This window comes from Helobdella robusta, assembly GCF_000326865.2.
Source record: "Helobdella robusta unplaced genomic scaffold HELROscaffold_10, whole genome shotgun sequence".
Classification (NCBI taxonomy): domain Eukaryota; kingdom Metazoa; phylum Annelida; class Clitellata; order Rhynchobdellida; family Glossiphoniidae; genus Helobdella; species Helobdella robusta.
Window position 1 is genome coordinate 324,082 of NW_008703571.1, and position 18,407 is coordinate 342,488.

General features: G+C 33.8%; 2 protein-coding genes across 2 annotated transcripts; one reads left to right on the forward strand and one right to left on the reverse strand.

Annotated features, from left to right (window-relative positions):
* Window positions 1-1,151: 1,151 nt before the first annotated feature.
* On the forward strand, window positions 1,152-1,478 carry HELRODRAFT_146977 (hypothetical protein; the record flags this gene model as incomplete). Its single annotated transcript, XM_009011734.1, has 2 exons — window positions 1,152-1,270; window positions 1,379-1,478. Coding segments are annotated over 2 exons (219 nt in total), but the record flags the coding sequence as incomplete, so codon positions are not given.
* Window positions 1,479-6,073: 4,595 nt separating this feature from the next.
* On the reverse strand, window positions 6,074-15,076 carry HELRODRAFT_71534 (hypothetical protein; the record flags this gene model as incomplete). Its single annotated transcript, XM_009011735.1, has 21 exons — window positions 6,074-6,406; window positions 6,549-6,678; window positions 6,868-7,034; window positions 7,336-7,388; window positions 7,741-7,893; window positions 8,205-8,335; window positions 8,593-8,702; window positions 8,990-9,047; window positions 9,291-9,439; window positions 9,860-10,024; window positions 10,325-10,402; window positions 10,847-10,918; window positions 10,988-11,070; window positions 11,329-11,489; window positions 11,982-12,116; window positions 12,368-12,471; window positions 12,565-12,620; window positions 13,036-13,147; window positions 13,827-13,979; window positions 14,522-14,617; window positions 14,918-15,076. Coding segments are annotated over 21 exons (2,658 nt in total), but the record flags the coding sequence as incomplete, so codon positions are not given.
* Between the last annotated feature and the right edge of the window lie 3,331 nt (window positions 15,077-18,407).

An 18,407-nucleotide genomic window follows, 5' to 3' on the forward strand; every position in this document is an offset into this window, starting at 1 on the left:
CTTCATCTCAAGTTCGTTCTCCTGTTGTCGAAAGTAACGACTTCTTTGTCGTCGCCGATTGTAAAAATAGTGATGGGCTGGAAAGAAATCTACAGTATCGCAGGAAGGAGAATCTAATGAACAGGAGCTGTATATCCAGTTATGAAAATGTCGACCTACTGCATAGAAACTACACCAAAGACTCAAATAATAACAGTGATAATAAGAATTTTAACCTCAATATTAACAATCAAAATGGAATTAATAATTACGATAATATTAATTTTAAACTATCTGCAAATAATCTTAATCAAAATTGTATTCCAATTAATTTACGTGCTGTACCTTCCAACAACAATAAGAGTAATAACAACAACAACAATAATAAAAATATTAATAACAACCACAGCAGTAACTTTTGTAGCAGTGTTATTAATGGCCGTTCACCTGAGGATGTCGTTCAAAACTTGAGTAATAAAAATAATGTTGCTAGTAAATCATCAGACAACAGCAACAACGGCAGACAAAGCATGGCTGTTGCAGATAAAATCGGCAACAACAACAACATGAGCAGCAAAAATAACAACATCAACAACAAAATGTCCGTCTCAATGATGGTTAGGTCTTCAAAACTCCTCGATACACGCTCCAATGAGGAATACGACGAGCCCTGGGACCAAAAGATCAAAAATATGATGCTAGCCCAGGCTAATAAGATGAAGGAAAAGGATATAATTAGTGGTCAGTGCTATGTTTTTGGGTATTTTTGCTCTTTTTGTTGAAATTATTTTCATTTTTTTGTTCATTTGCATAAGTTTTAATTTTAATTAAACTTTGGTGACGTTCAATTTATTAATCTCACAAAAACATTAACAATGTCATTGTTGTCATCATCATCAGCACCACCAGCCACAGCAGCAATGGTCGCATCATCAGCAGCAGCATCATCAGCAGCAGTAGCTGTGGTGCCAGCTCCAAGGAATAGAATCAGAAGGTCAAGCAAGTCTATTCCTTTTGATGTTAAAGCCAATCTTGAATCACAAAGGTAAGCTTCTTGTTGGTTATTTTATTTATGTTTATGTGGTGGTGTGTGTTATGCTATAGAATCCTTAGGAAAAATAAGATTTATTTAGAATTAGATTATAAAATTCGCAAAAATGATCAACAACAGCTGGTACCACGGGTTGATTAGTCGTACCCAGGCTGAAGACATACTGAGGCCGCACAAAGAGGGAAGTTACCTGGTTAGGACAAGCGAGAGCAATCATGCTGATTACTCTCTGTCTGTTAAGTTAGTCAAAGTTTAGTTGAATTTTGTAGTTTTTCAACATTTGCATATATAAATATATATTGGCATGAAATCTTATGGATGTCTACGATGATAAATAATTCTACCTAGGAGTACGAAAGGTTTCATCCATATGAGAATTGTACATCGGAGAGAGGACGGTGGCCAGTACATACTCGGCCAGTTCAGCCAACCCTTTCTGTCCATTCCCCAAATGGTCTACCACTACACGGTCAACAAGCTGCCTATAAAAGGGGCCGAGCATATTTCACTAACGTACCCTATAGCCCAAGAACTTTTGTAAAAAAAAATTTTTTTCTTAGAAATGTCTGTGTTTTTTTAGTTTTTACTGTTGTTTATACGAATTTGAATGGATGTAGTTGTTTTTTATTTACGTTTCTTTGTTGTCGATGTTGATGTTTTTTGTTAGTTTTTAAAAATTTTAAATTAAAAAATGAATATAAGTTGTTGTTTCAATGGTGTTCATATTTTTTATTTATATTATCTATGAATAAAAAAATTCTTCTGTTTTGTTAAAAATTATTTAATTCTAACAATGCCAATTGTTATTAACGTTGCTAATGACGATGCAACTAACAATTTGTTATTATGGTTGAGTCTTTGTTTAATTGAGTAACTATTTAAGCAATCAATCAGTCAATCAATCAATCAGTCAGTCAGTCAATCACGGAACTAGTTAATTGAAGTCGCTGAATTTCTCTTACCTGTCTGTTAATAGCTTAAGTAAATAACTATTTATTTTTTTAACCTTTAACCTTTATTCATTCATTTATAATTATGACAGTAATATGATGTAATTATGGTGATGACGTCATTTTTACTCTGCAATTAGTATTATTTTGAATACAATTTTTTTATTTTTTTCAATTTCATTCTTATTCAGTGTCAAACTGGTTACTAATATAGAAACTGCATTTTTTGTTTGTTTATTTGTATTGCTTTTTATTTCAAATTTGGAAACGTAACAACATATATAGTTATAATAATGATAGTGTAACTATAATAATAATATTATTAATATTATTTATTTATTTCAGTTGTTCATATTATTGATGTATGAATAGTTTTCTTTTGTCTTTCGTGTCTTTACTTTTATAAAATAATTTAAAATAACAGCTAAATTTATCTTCTTTAATAAACAAAAATTACTGAATTTTCAATTTAATTAAATGTATTTATCTTAATATGGACAATTATTTTCAATTTGTTGGAAATTTATTTTTAGAACCACCACCATTTTTTTTGTTAGTCATTTAAAAAATTTTTTATTTATTTTATTTGTTTAAAAACTATGTATGTATTGTGTGTGTGTGTGTGGTGCGCTTGCGTGCGTGTGTGTGTATGTTTGTTTGAGTGTGTATCAGTGGTATATGATAGCATTTTACATGTTCCTATTGTTCTCCGTTACCATATTTAATAGTCAAGATTAAAGTGGAATTTCGTTTAATAAGGTGTTTGTAAAGAAACCATGAGAAACGTGTTTAACTGACTGTTAAAATTAGTTCGTATAACTGTTTTACGACCGTCTTACCCAAACAAACTTAACGAAAAAATTGTAATATGAAAGTATGAGTTAATTTTTTATTTTTGTCTTTATTTTTATTAATCACTATATACAACGAAAACTATTAGCACACACTTTTATTCATTATCTTTGATTTTTGTACGTAAAATTTTCCATCATCCATATCAGATTTTATGTTAAAAGGACGAAGTTTATTCGATTTTATTCATATAAATCAATTTTAATATAGATTAGGGATTGTATAAATAGATAAATGATTTGGTGAAATGGTAGTGTGTGTGTGTGTGTGTGTGTGTGTGTGTGTGTGTGTGTGTGTGTGTGTGTGTGTGTGTGTGTGTGTGTGTGTGTGTGTGTGGTGCTAGTCCGCGTTTGTTACAATCGTACATGAACGAATGACGCTGTGTTAATTGTTACATATATATATATATTAATATGTTGTTTGTTACTGAGATGTTGTTTTTTGTATGTTATTTTCACAGTGAAGGAATTTACTTTATTAAGTAAGCTATTTTTGTAGCTTTGCAATGTAATATAACTTTCAATTGAGTTTTGGGATCGGTCGGAGAAAATTATAATTTATTCCACAGCGGTCGGTCCAAAAGTACAAAAACATACGCTACGCTAATTTTAAAAAATTTTAAAATTAATAAAATTTTATTTAAGAATTGAAAATTTTTATTTCGGGTTTAAAAATTAAAAAAAGCGTATTTTAATTTAATCTTCAGTGTTAAACAACATTTTAAAAAAAGTTCTATATTCCACCACAAACTAACTCAACTCTTCTGAACATAAGAATCGGTAAAATGGCGAGTGTTTAAGATCATACTTTTAGGGATCATTTCTATAGTATGCATCGCCTGGACGTCAGTCAATACTGACATAACACCTTAAACCAGGATGACGAGTGGTAGCACCTACTCCTGAGCGTGAGACAGACGGTCGTCCCTGTGGTTCCCTCTTCGGAGGAGGCAGGGGGCGACCTAACCGATGATCGTTCTTGTCCGGCCTAGTGTCGGACTTGAGGGAGTTGGTGCATGCTGACTGGTTCCTTTATAACAAGAAAATAAATTATAATTCTTTTCTATGACGTCATCCATTTACGTCGTTGTGTATGCGTGTGTTGATTGCGTAATATTGTCTGCGTGTTGGTATTGATGTCGTATTTTTAGGTACTGTATGTACGTGCGTGCGTGTATAATGTACAATTATGTGCGTACAGATGTCTGCACGGATGTTGGAATTGATATACAAAATGCGTATTGTGTATTATTGTATATTAGAGATGGGATACAATGGTATCGCGTATACATATATGTAACTTGTAGTGGTGAGATTGATTGCCATCCGTCCTACATATTTATCTGTATTGCGTAATGTGAACATTTGAGTTTTATTACTGATTGTGCTGGGTGGGTAGTTCGTGTGCTTTCTGAAAATTATTTTGGTTATTTTTGAATTTAGTTTGAATTTTGGGTTTTTGTTTTAAACAAATAAATAGATAGATAGATAGATAAATGGAATGTACAAGATGTCCTCTGAGGCATGCATCTCTATTGAAAACAATTCTATCATAAGCAAACTTGTATGAATGAACGAAGAAATGAAAAAATAAAAAGAATTTTCAGACTATATTTTTCATACAATACATTACGGTGAATAAATATATAAACAACTGAACCGTCAAAGAACTAAATAGAAAGAGTGATAGTGTAGAAACTATTTTGTTTGCTAAATTTGATGTATTTGTATAAATATACAATAATTACGTATGTATATAATAATTTCACGTCAATGAATGGCAATATTCAGTTTATGCAGCAAATAATGGTTTAACATCATAATGTAAATAAGGTAAAATTAGACATGAGATATGTTGTATGTATATTTCAAGCAATTTATCATAGAGGAAAACATAATGAGTTTAGTAAAATATCAAAAAATATCAGAATTTCGAGAGTTTAAATCGTGAACGTGTAAACAATACTGAAATGTATATGTGTGTGTGTGTGTGTGTGTGTGAGTGTGTGTGTGTGTATGTGTATGTATGTATGTATGTATATGTGTGTGTATATGAGAATGTATGCGTGTGTGTATGTAGGTCTGTAGTCTGTAACGTTTATGCTATTTGTATGTTTGTCCAATTGAGTAAAAATTAAAATTATTGCAAGTATAATACTATGATTTTAATCGGTAAATAACACGGCAAATTAACAAACGAATGAATGAACGAATAAAACAATGAATGAATGAGTGACTGAATGAATGAATGAATGACTGAATGAATGAGTGAATGAACGAATGAAAAACTGACGTAATGAAAAATTAGACATTGATTCAAAAAAAGTAAAAAAGTGATCAAATATAAAGCTTTCTTTGATCAAAGCACTAAAATAAGAATAGTACTGCGATATACAATATAATTTAGGTATAAAAACTACACTAAGCATTAAACACACACACACGCACACACACACACACACACAATCATGGTTGATTCATTTCCAACATCATCACTAACAAAATAGTTACATTAATTATACTAAAGCAACGCCAGAATCAAACTTGTTTTATATGTATATTCTGCAAGTGCGGCACAAGGCAAAGCTGTTACACACACCACACACACGCACACACACACTCACACACACGCACACACAATCATGGTGTTTTAAATATTTATAAATTGAATCATTTTAAAGGCTTATGATCCAGCTAAAATATGCTAACCGTGAAATAATTAATATTAAGTGCTAGAAATAAATACGAGAATGAATGAATGATTGAATGAATGAATGAATAAATGAATGAATGAATAAATGAATGACTGAATAAATGAATGAATGAATAAATGAATGACTGAATAACTGAATGAATGAGTGAATAAAATGAACAGATTAATACAAATTATGAACGTCTATAAACAACAGATCACATTCCAAAATCATGTGAAGATCATTGAAGGCTATTTGACACAGAATAATAATAATAATAAAATCTTAATAAAACATAAGCAACTATAATAATAATAATAATAATATAATTTTATTATTATTTCATTCATTTTGATTTAATTGAGAAAAATATAAATAGCGTGCAAAAATACATTTATCTTTCTATCATAAAAATACCAATTATAAATGCAAACTAATATAATATAATATGAGTAATAATAATAATAATATTATTATTATTATAACATAACAATATATTATAAATTAATAAATATGACGTAATTAAAGCTAAAAAATGATGAACACCACTCAATCTAGAGCATGCTGGAAACCTTCATTCTCCTTTAGATCACCGACATGGCGGGCCGGCTTTCCGGTTGGCTCCCCGTGCCCTTCACCATCAGCACCGACGACGACCACCTTCTTGATGATGTTATTCATCTTCTCAGAAACTTTCGTCTTGATGTCATCGATTTCTCCCTTCGACAGGACCTCACCACCCGACCCCTTGGCTCTCTTTAGTTCAGTTTCTAGGACAAGTTCGTGTGTGAGGATGGTTTCCTGACGCATCTGCTGGTGCAGTTTGTAGGGCACGTCCGGGATGATGTAGGCTATCAGACCGACCAGTAAGACGATAAGGTTCTAGATGGGGTGGAAAAAACCTTTACTTTTTGCTAGCTAAAACAACACAAAATAAACAACAACACGCGCAAGATTCACAACAAAAACTCAACAAAACACACCACCACCAACAACAACGACGACACCGACGACGACGACGAACCTCAAAAATCAAAACGAATATGAACTGGGCGGCCACCATATTCCAATGCTGCGCTGAGTACTTATACTTTCTGCTAGACCAGGGTGGCTCTCTGTAGTCTTGATAGCGGCAGAATACTGTGCCGTTGTATCTGTGCGTGTGTGCGTGTGTGTCGTTCGGTGCGTGTCGTTCGTTCATTCATTCATTCATTCATTCATTCATTCATTCATTCATTCATTCACTCACTCACTCACTCACTCACTTACTCACTCATTCATTCACTCATTCATTCATCCATACATTCATTCATCCATCCATTCATCCATTCAATCCAAGAAACCTTGGCTTGATGAGAACTTCAAGCGGGGCGACATTCTCAGGCATGTCGGAAACATTAAAGAAGGACAAACTATTGTTGACAAACCCGTCCAGAGAGCCACTTGTGCTGTACACATGTGTGTACAACTGTCGCTGTATGAAGCTGGAGGTGAAGGCTATTATCAAGGCCTGTGTTTGTGTGTGTGTACGTGTGTGTGTGTGTGTGTACGTGCGTGTGTGTGTGTACGTGCGTGTATGTGTGTGTACGTGTGGGTGTGTAATTGTGTTTGTGTACGACTGTGTATGCTTATGTGTAAATGAATTTTACATTCGGATGTTTGAATGTTTTTAAAGTCTACCAATCATATCCATCTACACAGCAAAAGATGAGCTGAAGAAATGTTTAAAGAAGAAAGAAAGAAAAGTAATTCGTCCATCCAGTGAGGAGACACAGGTTAGTCAGACGCACTGGCACGCCATCTTCACTAACGTTCGTCAGTATGGAGAACTTGGAGAGGCCGTAGAGGATATCGTACCAGATGCCTTTGTTGGGGGTCCATCAGGATATGTATCATTATATCATCCATCAATATGTATCACGTTATAATAACATTGAATAATACGTCATTTCACTAGCCAAACAACAAACAACCAACCAACTATTTAACCAACAACAGCCAGCCATCCAACAAATTATAAAACAATTTGCCGACCAGCCGACCGACCATTCAAAAACAACCAGCTAACCAACTAATCAATTAAAAGCAAGCCATTCAGCCAACCAATCTATTAATGAAGAGCCAGCCAGCCAACCAACAGACCGACCAGCAAATCAAAAACCAGCCAGCCGACCAGCAAATCAAAAACCAGCCAGCCAGCCAGCCAGCCAACCGACCAATAGTAGCAGTCCTGATGGGCACATCCCTCCTCAACTGAGTGACGAACTTGTTGGCATCTGACCTCAGCTCGATGATGTTGTTGATGAGTGCGAAGAATGGAGCAAGTGGGAATGCAGCCACGAACAACGTTACAAAGCCAAACTGAATCACTGTGCGAGCGTGCGTGTGTGTGTGTGCGTGTGTGTGTGTGTGTCTGTGTGAGTTTTGTATCAAAAGTGAATGTGTATGTGTTTGTTTGTTTGTAAATGTAAATTTGTCGTAAAAAACACACAAGCAACTCTAACTAGCAACAACATAAAACAAAACAACAAAACACTAAACAAACAACATAGTAGCACAATCAACAGCTACAAAACACACACACAAACAACACACACACACAAACAAACCACACACACACACACACACACACACAACAACAACAACAACAACACACATAAGACCAACAACAACAACAAACTCATTTCGAGGTATTCATTGAAGAGACCCATGGAGCCAACATCTTCCAGTGCATAATCCTTCTCCCATGGTTTGTAGTGCTTCATTAGTTGGCGCTCCTCTCGTGATGTACACAGCTTCTTCTTCAGCCATCTTTTTATGCGACTGAGTGAATGAATGAGTGAGTAAATGAGTGAGTGAAAGACTGAGTGAATGAATGAATGAATGAATGAGTGAATAAATGAGTGAATGAATGAATGAGTGAATGAATGAATGAGTGGATGAAAGAGTGGATGAAAGAGTGGATGAATGAGTGGATGAAAACAATGAGCATATAAACAAACAAACAAACGCGAACAAACGCAAACAAACACACAAACAAACAAACAATTACACAAACAAACAAACACACAAACACATACGGTAGATAGATCTCGATGAGAGTATTCTGAATGAGCTGCTTACCGACAAAGATGATAGCCAGCTGTATGCAGAGCTCCGTTAAACAACTGCCTTGACACTGAGGTCAGATGTGAAAACAATACAACACGCACACACACAAAACACATACACACACAAACAAAATACACACAGACACACACACAAACACATACACACAAACACAAACACACATACACACAAAACACAAATAAATAAAAGCACCACAAAAAACCAACACACACACACACACATATTCTCAAAAAACAAACATACATAAATAAAAATCCACTAGACAGATACGCACAAATGCACACACACACAAACAAACAAACACAAACACACAAACAAACAAACACACACACACACCTCTTCTTGTCTCTGCGAGCCACTGTAGACTGTCAGGTAATTTTCTTGGCTTCCTAGCCTAGAGTCGTCATATTTAAAAAAATAAATATATCATTATTATTATAATAATAATTATTATTATTTTCATCATCACCATCATCTTCATTCTCATCATTACCATCATCAACGTCATCCTCACCATTAACATCATCATCATCTTCAACCTCACAATCACCATCATCCTCTTCATCCTCGCCATCATCATCAGCGTCATCTTCATCACCACAGCACCACAACCACCACAGCACCACCAACGACCTACCTGCCCTTGATGAAGGCAATGTAGAAGAGAGACGAGTAGTAGTTGACGAATTGAAGAACGTACAACTTGAAGGTCAGGCTGTTGTCGTACTCGGACTGGGTTCGAAAGCACTCCCACTCCGTTAGCAGGATCGCCAGTTTCGTGTAGAACTGACGATGACGACAATAAGGAATGATGATGATGATGATGTTAATAAGAAATGATGATGATGACGACGATGACGTTAATAATAAATGATGATGATGATGATGACGTTAATAAGAAATGATGATGACGATGATGCAAAAATAAATATATATCAATATTATTATCTTTATGATTATTAATATTATTAATTAGATGATAATTAAAAACGTTGTAATCGAGTATCATGTAGACGGTAATGATGATGATAGTGATGATACTGACGATGATGATGATGATGATAGTGATGATACTGATGATGATAGTGATGATACTGATGATGATGATAGTGATGATACTGATGATGATGGTGATGACACTGATGATATTGATGATGATACTGACCCTAACCACACAGCCAAGCAAACAAGACCAAAGTTACTAACAAAATTGAGTATAAAGATGACGACCAGGTTGATACAGGCAGCCGTGATCGACACTACAATGGCTGCATTCTGATAGAGTAGCTCGTCGTTCATCATGTAGATGCTGGTTATGATTGAAATTCTGTAGAACACAATCGCTACCACGCAGGCTATCGCGACGGCCACCTGTTTGTGTGTGCGCGCACGTGTGGTGTGTGCGTGCGTGTATGTGTGCGTGTACGTGTGTGTGTGCGTGTGTGTGTGTACGTGTGTGTATATGAATGTCTTGTGAAAAGTTGCTATTATTATTTTGCCTTCTGAGTCGTTGATGCAATGTTAATTTGTGTCGTTAAAATCAATAACAAACATTAACAAAGCCATATAGCAGAAGCAAATTTCATGGAGTAAACATCAACAGCAGCAGCAGCAAGCAGCAGTAGTAGCAACAACAACACAACGCCACCACCAACGACAACGACAACCAACCAGAAAGAGGACAGCAGAGAATGAGGCGCAATGAACTGGAATCTGCCTTCTCCAAAAAGGAAAATACGGCTCCTCCTTCTGAAATGTCAATCAAACACAACCCCCCCGAAGTCATCATCATCATCATCATCATTTCCGATATCGTCGTCGTCATCATCATCGACATCCTCTTCATCATCATTATTTATTATTACGTAGGACAGGGCGATAGTATAACGGTAAAGTGCCTGGCACTGCTGTTGCAGTGACTGGATTCGATTGTAAAGAAATCCCCGCCTATCACATACAATGTTTGTGTGCGTGTGATGCGTCGTTTCACGTGTGTGTTCACACACACTCTTGTGTTTGTTTGTTTGTTGTTGTTGATGCCTTTGAAGATTATTGAAGAGAAAATTGTAATAAATAAATAAATAAATTAATTAATTGAATGAATGAATAAATGAGTAAATGAATGAACAAATAGATAAATGAATGAATAAATGAATGAATAAATAAATGAATGAACGAACAAATGTAATAAACCTTAGTCGTTTTATTGTATTTCACGTATTTGGATTTGGCCTTTCTTGTGAAATATTCTGGCCTTGGAGGTTCCTAACAATAAATATAATAATAATAATAATAATAATAATAATAATAACAATAATAATAATAACAACAGACTTCTTCCTCCTCGAAATTCCTCAAGTCCCAGAGGAACTGTATCCCTGCTTGCTCCCTTTTCCACATCTCCAAGTAGATCGTTGCTGGTTATCATTATTATTATTATTATTATTAGTAGTAGTAATAGTAATAGTAGTAGTAGTGGTGGTATTGTCAAACAAACATACAGATCAAACGTCAAGCCAAACACACACACATTATACAAAACATACAAAAACAAACATTCATAAATACAACAAATTAAAACACAAAAAAAAATACGAACACATGGTCAGACAGACAAACAAACAGACGATCAGACAGACAGACGATCAGACAGACAGACAGACAAACGACCAAACCCCAAAACGACATAAAGATAGCAAAGAAGACGGTAGCTCCGTTATCGAAGAGATGCATAGCCCTGATACTGGAGCATATCTGATCCAGTGACCAATAGGCGCATAACTTGTTGCACAGTGGACACATCGTGAAGTTGTTGCGTTCGTCGCAGCTTTCCTTACTGTTCGTTCGTTTGTTTGTTTGTTCGTTCGTTTGTGTTCGTTCGTTTGTTAGTTTGTGTGTTTGTCTGTGGTTATACGCTTGCTTGTCTTCGTTTGTAAATCAATATATTCTCTACTGCGCTATTTCTTTATTGTTCCATGCTGCTTTTCAAAATGAAAAATCATGCAGCATGCGTTGGCAGGCAATTTATTCAGTAAACGCTAGCCTATCAGAATATACCTGCTTGTTTGTCTGTCTGTTTGTTTGTCTGTGAATGTTTGTTTGTACGTTTGCATTAATGTTTGTTGGTTTGCTTGGTGGCAATTTTTTTGCATTCGAACGAGATCTGATTAGCAAGCTGTAGAGTATTTCGAACTTCAACCACCAAGCCGTCATCCTCGCCATCAATATCATCATCACCGCTACCATCATCATCAACATTATTATCATCATCATCATCATCATCACCGCTACCATCATCATCATCATCCTCATCGTCAACAGAACTGACCTGACAACATCATCACCCATGGAGAAGATGCCGTAGACGAAGACGATGAATCCAACGAAGGAAGGAAAGATGAGGAAGTAGGTGTAGTAGCCGAGCCAGGCAAAGTAGAGACCGATCTTCTCGCCGAAGTAAGTCCTATGTCGTTCATTCATTCATTCATTCATTCATTCATTCATTCATTCATTCATTCATTCATTCATTCATTCATTCATTCATTCATTCATTCATTTATTCATTCAATCAATCATTCATTTGTAACTACTACATCTCCATGTACATCATCTTCATCATCAATCACGTCATTAAACCACCATCATCACCAACATCATCATCATCACCTTCATCACCATCATCATCATTCTCATCACCATCGTCATCATCGTGACCTAATATAATTAAGGGGTTGAACTTTGTACCATGACCTCCAGTTGGCCCAATTATCATAGAGGAGTTTGCGCATGCTCATTCGAGAATTCTCCTTCCAGGAACCCTTTTTATTTTTATTATTAATGTTTATTATTATTATTTGTTGTTGCTATTATTATTACAAATAATTAATAATAATAATAACAAAAAGAAAAACCTCGTGCAATGGATAGGCTGCATTGTATACTGAATCGGCCAGCAGTCGCTTTATACCTTAGTTATAATTTAAGAAAACCATAATTAATCAAATAACAATAATTATTTATTATCAATAATTATTATAATAATAGTGAATGAACGAATGAATGAATGAATGAATGGATGGATAGACGTCTGAACGAATGAATGAATGAATGGATGAATGAATGAACGAACAAACGAACGAACAAACGAACGAACAAACGAACGAACGAACGAATGAATGAACGAACGAATGAATGAATGAATAGGTGTGTGAACGAATGAATGAATGAATAAATAAATGAATGAATGTGTGAATGAATCAGTAACGACCAGCTCCAGCCCAACAAAGTCAACACTGCTACCAAATAAATCAACGAACAACACTAATATTACCAACAACAGCAACAACAACAGCATCAAAAAAAATACACAAAACCCAACTAACCATACTCGGTTTTAAGGCCCAGAGGCTTAAAGTACTCTTTCCTCCTTAGAACGTAATCCGTTATTCTACTGCGAGTTGCATGGGAGAATAGAAAGTACAACTTCCGATTCAACTTATTATCGTTACTGACGTCCGGCAGATCCGTCGCGTTTATTATATTCTCATCTGGAACCGTTAAATTATCTATGTTTATGATGACGTCATTGTCGTCGTTGTTGTTATTGTTGTTGTTGTTATTGTTGCTGACGTGGGGATCGCCGCTGCCACTGCCGACACTGAGTTGCTTTTGGAGAAAATTAGGATTCGTAATGTCGGCGTAATCACAGCCATCGTCGCCACAGAATCTGTTTCGTTCGTTCATTTTTTGTTCGTTTTCAATATTTATTGCCTTTATCTTTAATATAGTGTAAACTTGAGAGGTGAAAGTCAAAGAAATACCAGCAAGACCATCAACAACAAACAACCACCTCCAACAACCAGAGTGTTGCAGTCGGTTGGGGTCGGAATGTTTTGAGAGTCCGAACGAGTTGAATTAATTATTTTTTATGTTTTAAAACATAAAAATGAAGAAATTTTACTATATAAAAAAAACAGTTATATTGACTGATTTTAAGCGTTTGTTTAAAATATTTTCCATTTAGTAGTGATAATAAGGTGAAATTGTGATGCAAAAGTTGGAAAACTTTTCTGGAACTCAAAACGCTGAGTGGTAGTGAGATAATTTTCATCCAACTGCAAAACACTGCCAACAACAACAACAAGCCAACTACAAATAAAAGACCAAAGAAAACTAACAAATAAGTTTTAGTAGAATCATAAGGATAGGTGAACTTTTTTTTAATCTTTGGTACTCTTAAGGGGTCCAGTTGGAATGGCTGCAGGACTTTGAGGACCGCATCGTCCATCATGTCCCACATCTCCCTATTACTGGTCACTTCCGCTTCCTTCAAGTAAGTATGTACGTGTGTATAAGTGTATGTGTGTGCGTGTGTACGTCTATGTATATGCGTGTGTGTTTTCTTGTGTGTGTCTGTGCATTCATATTCATCATAATCCCACATAAACAGGTAAGTATCTATGTGTTTGTTTGTTTGTTTGTCTGCATGTTTGTTTCTGACGGTTTGTGTGTGTTTCTCTTTATAGATGTGTAAAAAGTATGTCTGTATATCTGTGTGTGTGTGTGTGAGTGTGTGTGTGTGGTGTGTGTGTGTGTGTTCGACAATGGGTGTGGTTTTTTTTATAATCACTGTTTACTGTTGGCCTATTTGCATGCAAGAATGTGAAAACATTGATATTGAAAGATAATTTGTCTAAACAATTAGAACTAAATAAAATTATGACGAAATATTAATTATGATAACGATAATAATAATCATAATAAAAATAATAATAATAACAATAATAATAATAACTATAATAATAATAATTACGGTGACGATAATAATAATATTAATATTTATTATTATTATTATTTTTGAATTCTGACCTCTTCAATGGGCATTCTGATCTTCAAGATGCCAGCATACCTGGTGAGGAGTTCGAGCGGAGCGTGGACCATGGTGCACTGTAGGTGTCGCCCTTCCTGGTTGTTCCCGGATGTGGATGATGATTGGATACTTTTAATTTACTCATAAGTCAATGATCAGTCTAGCAATTCGTCTATCGATTGATAGATTGAGCAATCACTCAGTTGGTAAGCCGGTTGGTCAGTCGGTTGGTTGGTCAGTTAGTCATTCAACCAGCCAGTCAGCCAATCAACCAGCCATTCAGCTAGTGGGTAAGATCATCATTATTACCGACGTAACCACAATCACCAACGCCGTCGTCATCATCACTTAATTACGATCATCATCACCATTATCACCAGCATCGTCATCAAAACCTGTATATCCCATTCCAGTTGGAGACCTTCCTTGACTAGGTTCCTCTCAAAACTTTCTCTGATCTCTTTCTTCGATTCGTATTTTTTGTCCGTCGGTTTTGTCTCCCAAATTAGTACAAAGTCAATCCGCTTATTGCCATTTCTAAAAGTCAACTGACTGCCCTGTGTAGTTAGTAGTTGTAGCAGTACTAGCAGCAGCAGTGGTAGTTGTAGTAGTAGTAGTAGTAGTAGTAGTAGTAGTAGTAGCAGTAGCAGCAGTAATAGTAGTAATGGTAACAGTTGTAAAATCAATGTTATTAAATTAACAGCAAAACATATAATTTTCTTGTTCAAAATTCACCAGTCAATTTTTAAAATGTCTGTTTAAGCCGACTGCCTGGCAGGGCATATTTTCAATTCAATGTTTTATAAAAATTGTATTATTATTATTTTATTAATACTTTTATCATTAATATTATTTTGTTATTATTCATAATTGTTATCACTGTTAGTTTAGTGTTTTTAATTATTATTATTTTATTAATACTTTTATCATTAATATTATTTTGTTATTATTCATAATTGTTATCACTGTTAGTTTAGTATTTTTAATTATTATTATTATAAATATTTCGCCAGACAGTTTTTGAAAAATTAATATTCAACATTCATCATTTAGCACTACAACAGCAAAAGCAGTAATTATAATAATAATAATGATAATAATAATAATAATAATAACAATAACAATAATAATAATAGCAACAACAACAACAATAACAATAATAATAATAACAACAACAATAATAATGATAAAACACCAACAATAACAACAACAACATAAAAAAACTAATAGAAAAATAATTAATTTAGTACTCTACCTTTTCCAAGTCTTCCACGTCTCCAGTGTATTTGTTAACTATGGGAATTCCTTCCTGGATATGATGAAAAAGTATAACTGATCAATCAATCAGTCAGCTGGTCAGTCAGTCAGTCAACCAGCCAACTAACCAACCAACTGACCAACCAACTAACCAATTAATGAATCAATCAACATCCCAATAAACTAATCAATCAAATGTGTACTAACATTTTTCTTAAATTCCCAGCTTGGATCCAGAGCAGCAAACTCTTTGAGTGGTGATACTTCTAAAATAAAAAAAAATATTTAACTAAAAAAATAATTGTAATCACAAATAAATAAATTAATTTAATATTATGTGTGTGTGTGTGTTTGTCTGTATGTGTATTTCATAAGTTTTGTATGTTACTATCATAACATGGCCTCACATAAAATTCAATCAATCTATTGCTATTCAATGTTCAATCACAAACATCAACAAACCCATCATTAATTAAATTAAAAAAGATTAAAAATTAAACTAAATTAATTAAAAAAGTAGTAACAAACCTAGTTTGTCTGTAGAATCAACATTTTCACTAGAACCTTATATAAATTAATTTAAATTTTACAATAAATAAAAATAAAAAAAAAAATAAAAAAAAAATTTTAAAATATCCAACCACTGAGACAATCATTAAACAGATGGGCCATACAATAAATTACTACACAGAATGTATTTTTTAATTAATTAAATATTTGAAGATTAAATAGAATTAATCATCGGATAATCTTAAATGATAAAGAGTTTCGTTTCAATTTAATGTTAATCAATTTTTGGGAACGGTTTTTTAATTTTTAAAGTGCCTAGTGAAACTTTTTAAAATTAGATAATACAAATTTATAGGAACAACAAACATAAAACTGTGGAAAGCCAAAACCAAAATTATCAGGATTAATTCTTTGCTCTTATTATCAATGTATTATAAGTGCACCGTTTTTATGCTCATATATAAAGCGGATTATGCTAGAAGAAGAATCTGGTTTGGTGGAGGTCGATGGTCGCCAATGTCCTGATTGACTGTCCTGAAAAACACAAGACACATAAGATACAAGAAAAAAAAATTTTAAATACACACATATAATATAAAAGCTATGTATATGTGTGTGGTAAGAAAATACATACAAATTAAAAATTTTTTTATCAAATAAAAGGTCTATTGCAGGGGTGGGCAAACTTTTTGCAGTGAGGGCCGCATTGAAAACTATTTTACCTTTGAAGGGCCGCATATGTACTTAAATAGCAAATTTTCTCGACTCATGAGAAATTTTTTAAGATTTGTGGCTCCTTTTTTGGTTCATAATGTCAGGCTGGCGACCATTTTTTTGGCGACAAGACCTCGGGGGTTGCATAAAATAGCTTCGCAGGCTGTAGTTTGCCTACCCATGGTCCATTTCACACTTCATATGTCCAAAGAAACTAGTACGTGAATTCGTGCAAAACGAAGCATGTGACGAAAAGTAGGAAAGCCCTTTTGTCGTATTCAAATCCGGGTACGGCAAGCACCGCGAAACAACACCAGGCAACCTTAACCACTAGGCCGTAACGCCGCCGCCGAAAAAAAAAAAACAAAACTATTTTTCTGAAATTTATTACCGAAAACTTTTAAACAAATGACAGTATTTTCTCTCAAACAATGAGTTTTTATCCATATTTAATAATTTTCTTTTAATTTCTTAAAAATATACGAAAAATAGGTAACTCTTTAAACAAAAAACAAGGCCTTGTAAAAAATTTATTACAATTTACTTTAGTTAGTTTCCTATTTAATTTTACAACTCATACATGTACTAACATTAATGAGTTTATGTGTATGTATATACACACATATACACATATGAAATTATTGATAAAAATCACAGTATGTTCCGCGTTAATAAGCTTCCTGTATAGATTTTGGGAAAACCGAACTATAATTAAATTGGACAGACAAGAAAACTAAATACTAAAAACACACAGACATACAACATATTTAATCTGTTTCTCTCTTTTTTTTTCGATTTTGGTTTATGATCTACCGTTAGATAAATTAAAAAGCTAAATAAGAAGTAACTAACGCGGAACATGCTGTGATTTTCACCTATAATTGCATTTCTGACAGTCTTAATATATATATATATATATATATATATATATATATATATATATATATATATATTTTTAAGAATATACATATATGTATATATACATATAAAAATTTAATGGAATTTAATTGACCTGGTTCTATAACATAGTATAAACTAAAAGACTACAATAAATATATATATGTACAGTACACACACACACACACACATATATATATATATGTGTGTGTGTGGTGTTTGGGGGAGTGAGTTATTATCTGACAGTACATTTGATCAAAAATGAAGGTGTATATAAGCTGGCTTACAAACTAAAATTTAAACTAACAAACTAATCAATTTTAAACTATTGCTATTTTATTTACATAAAAAAATAAAGACCATAGATATGAAATAAAAAACACATGAAAATGAATCAAAACTAAGTAAACCATTTATTTTTCTTCAAGCTTTTTCCCTATTTAATAACAAATTAAATTATAATAAAAGATTGATATAGAAATAATAAATAAAAATAGTATTGAAGCT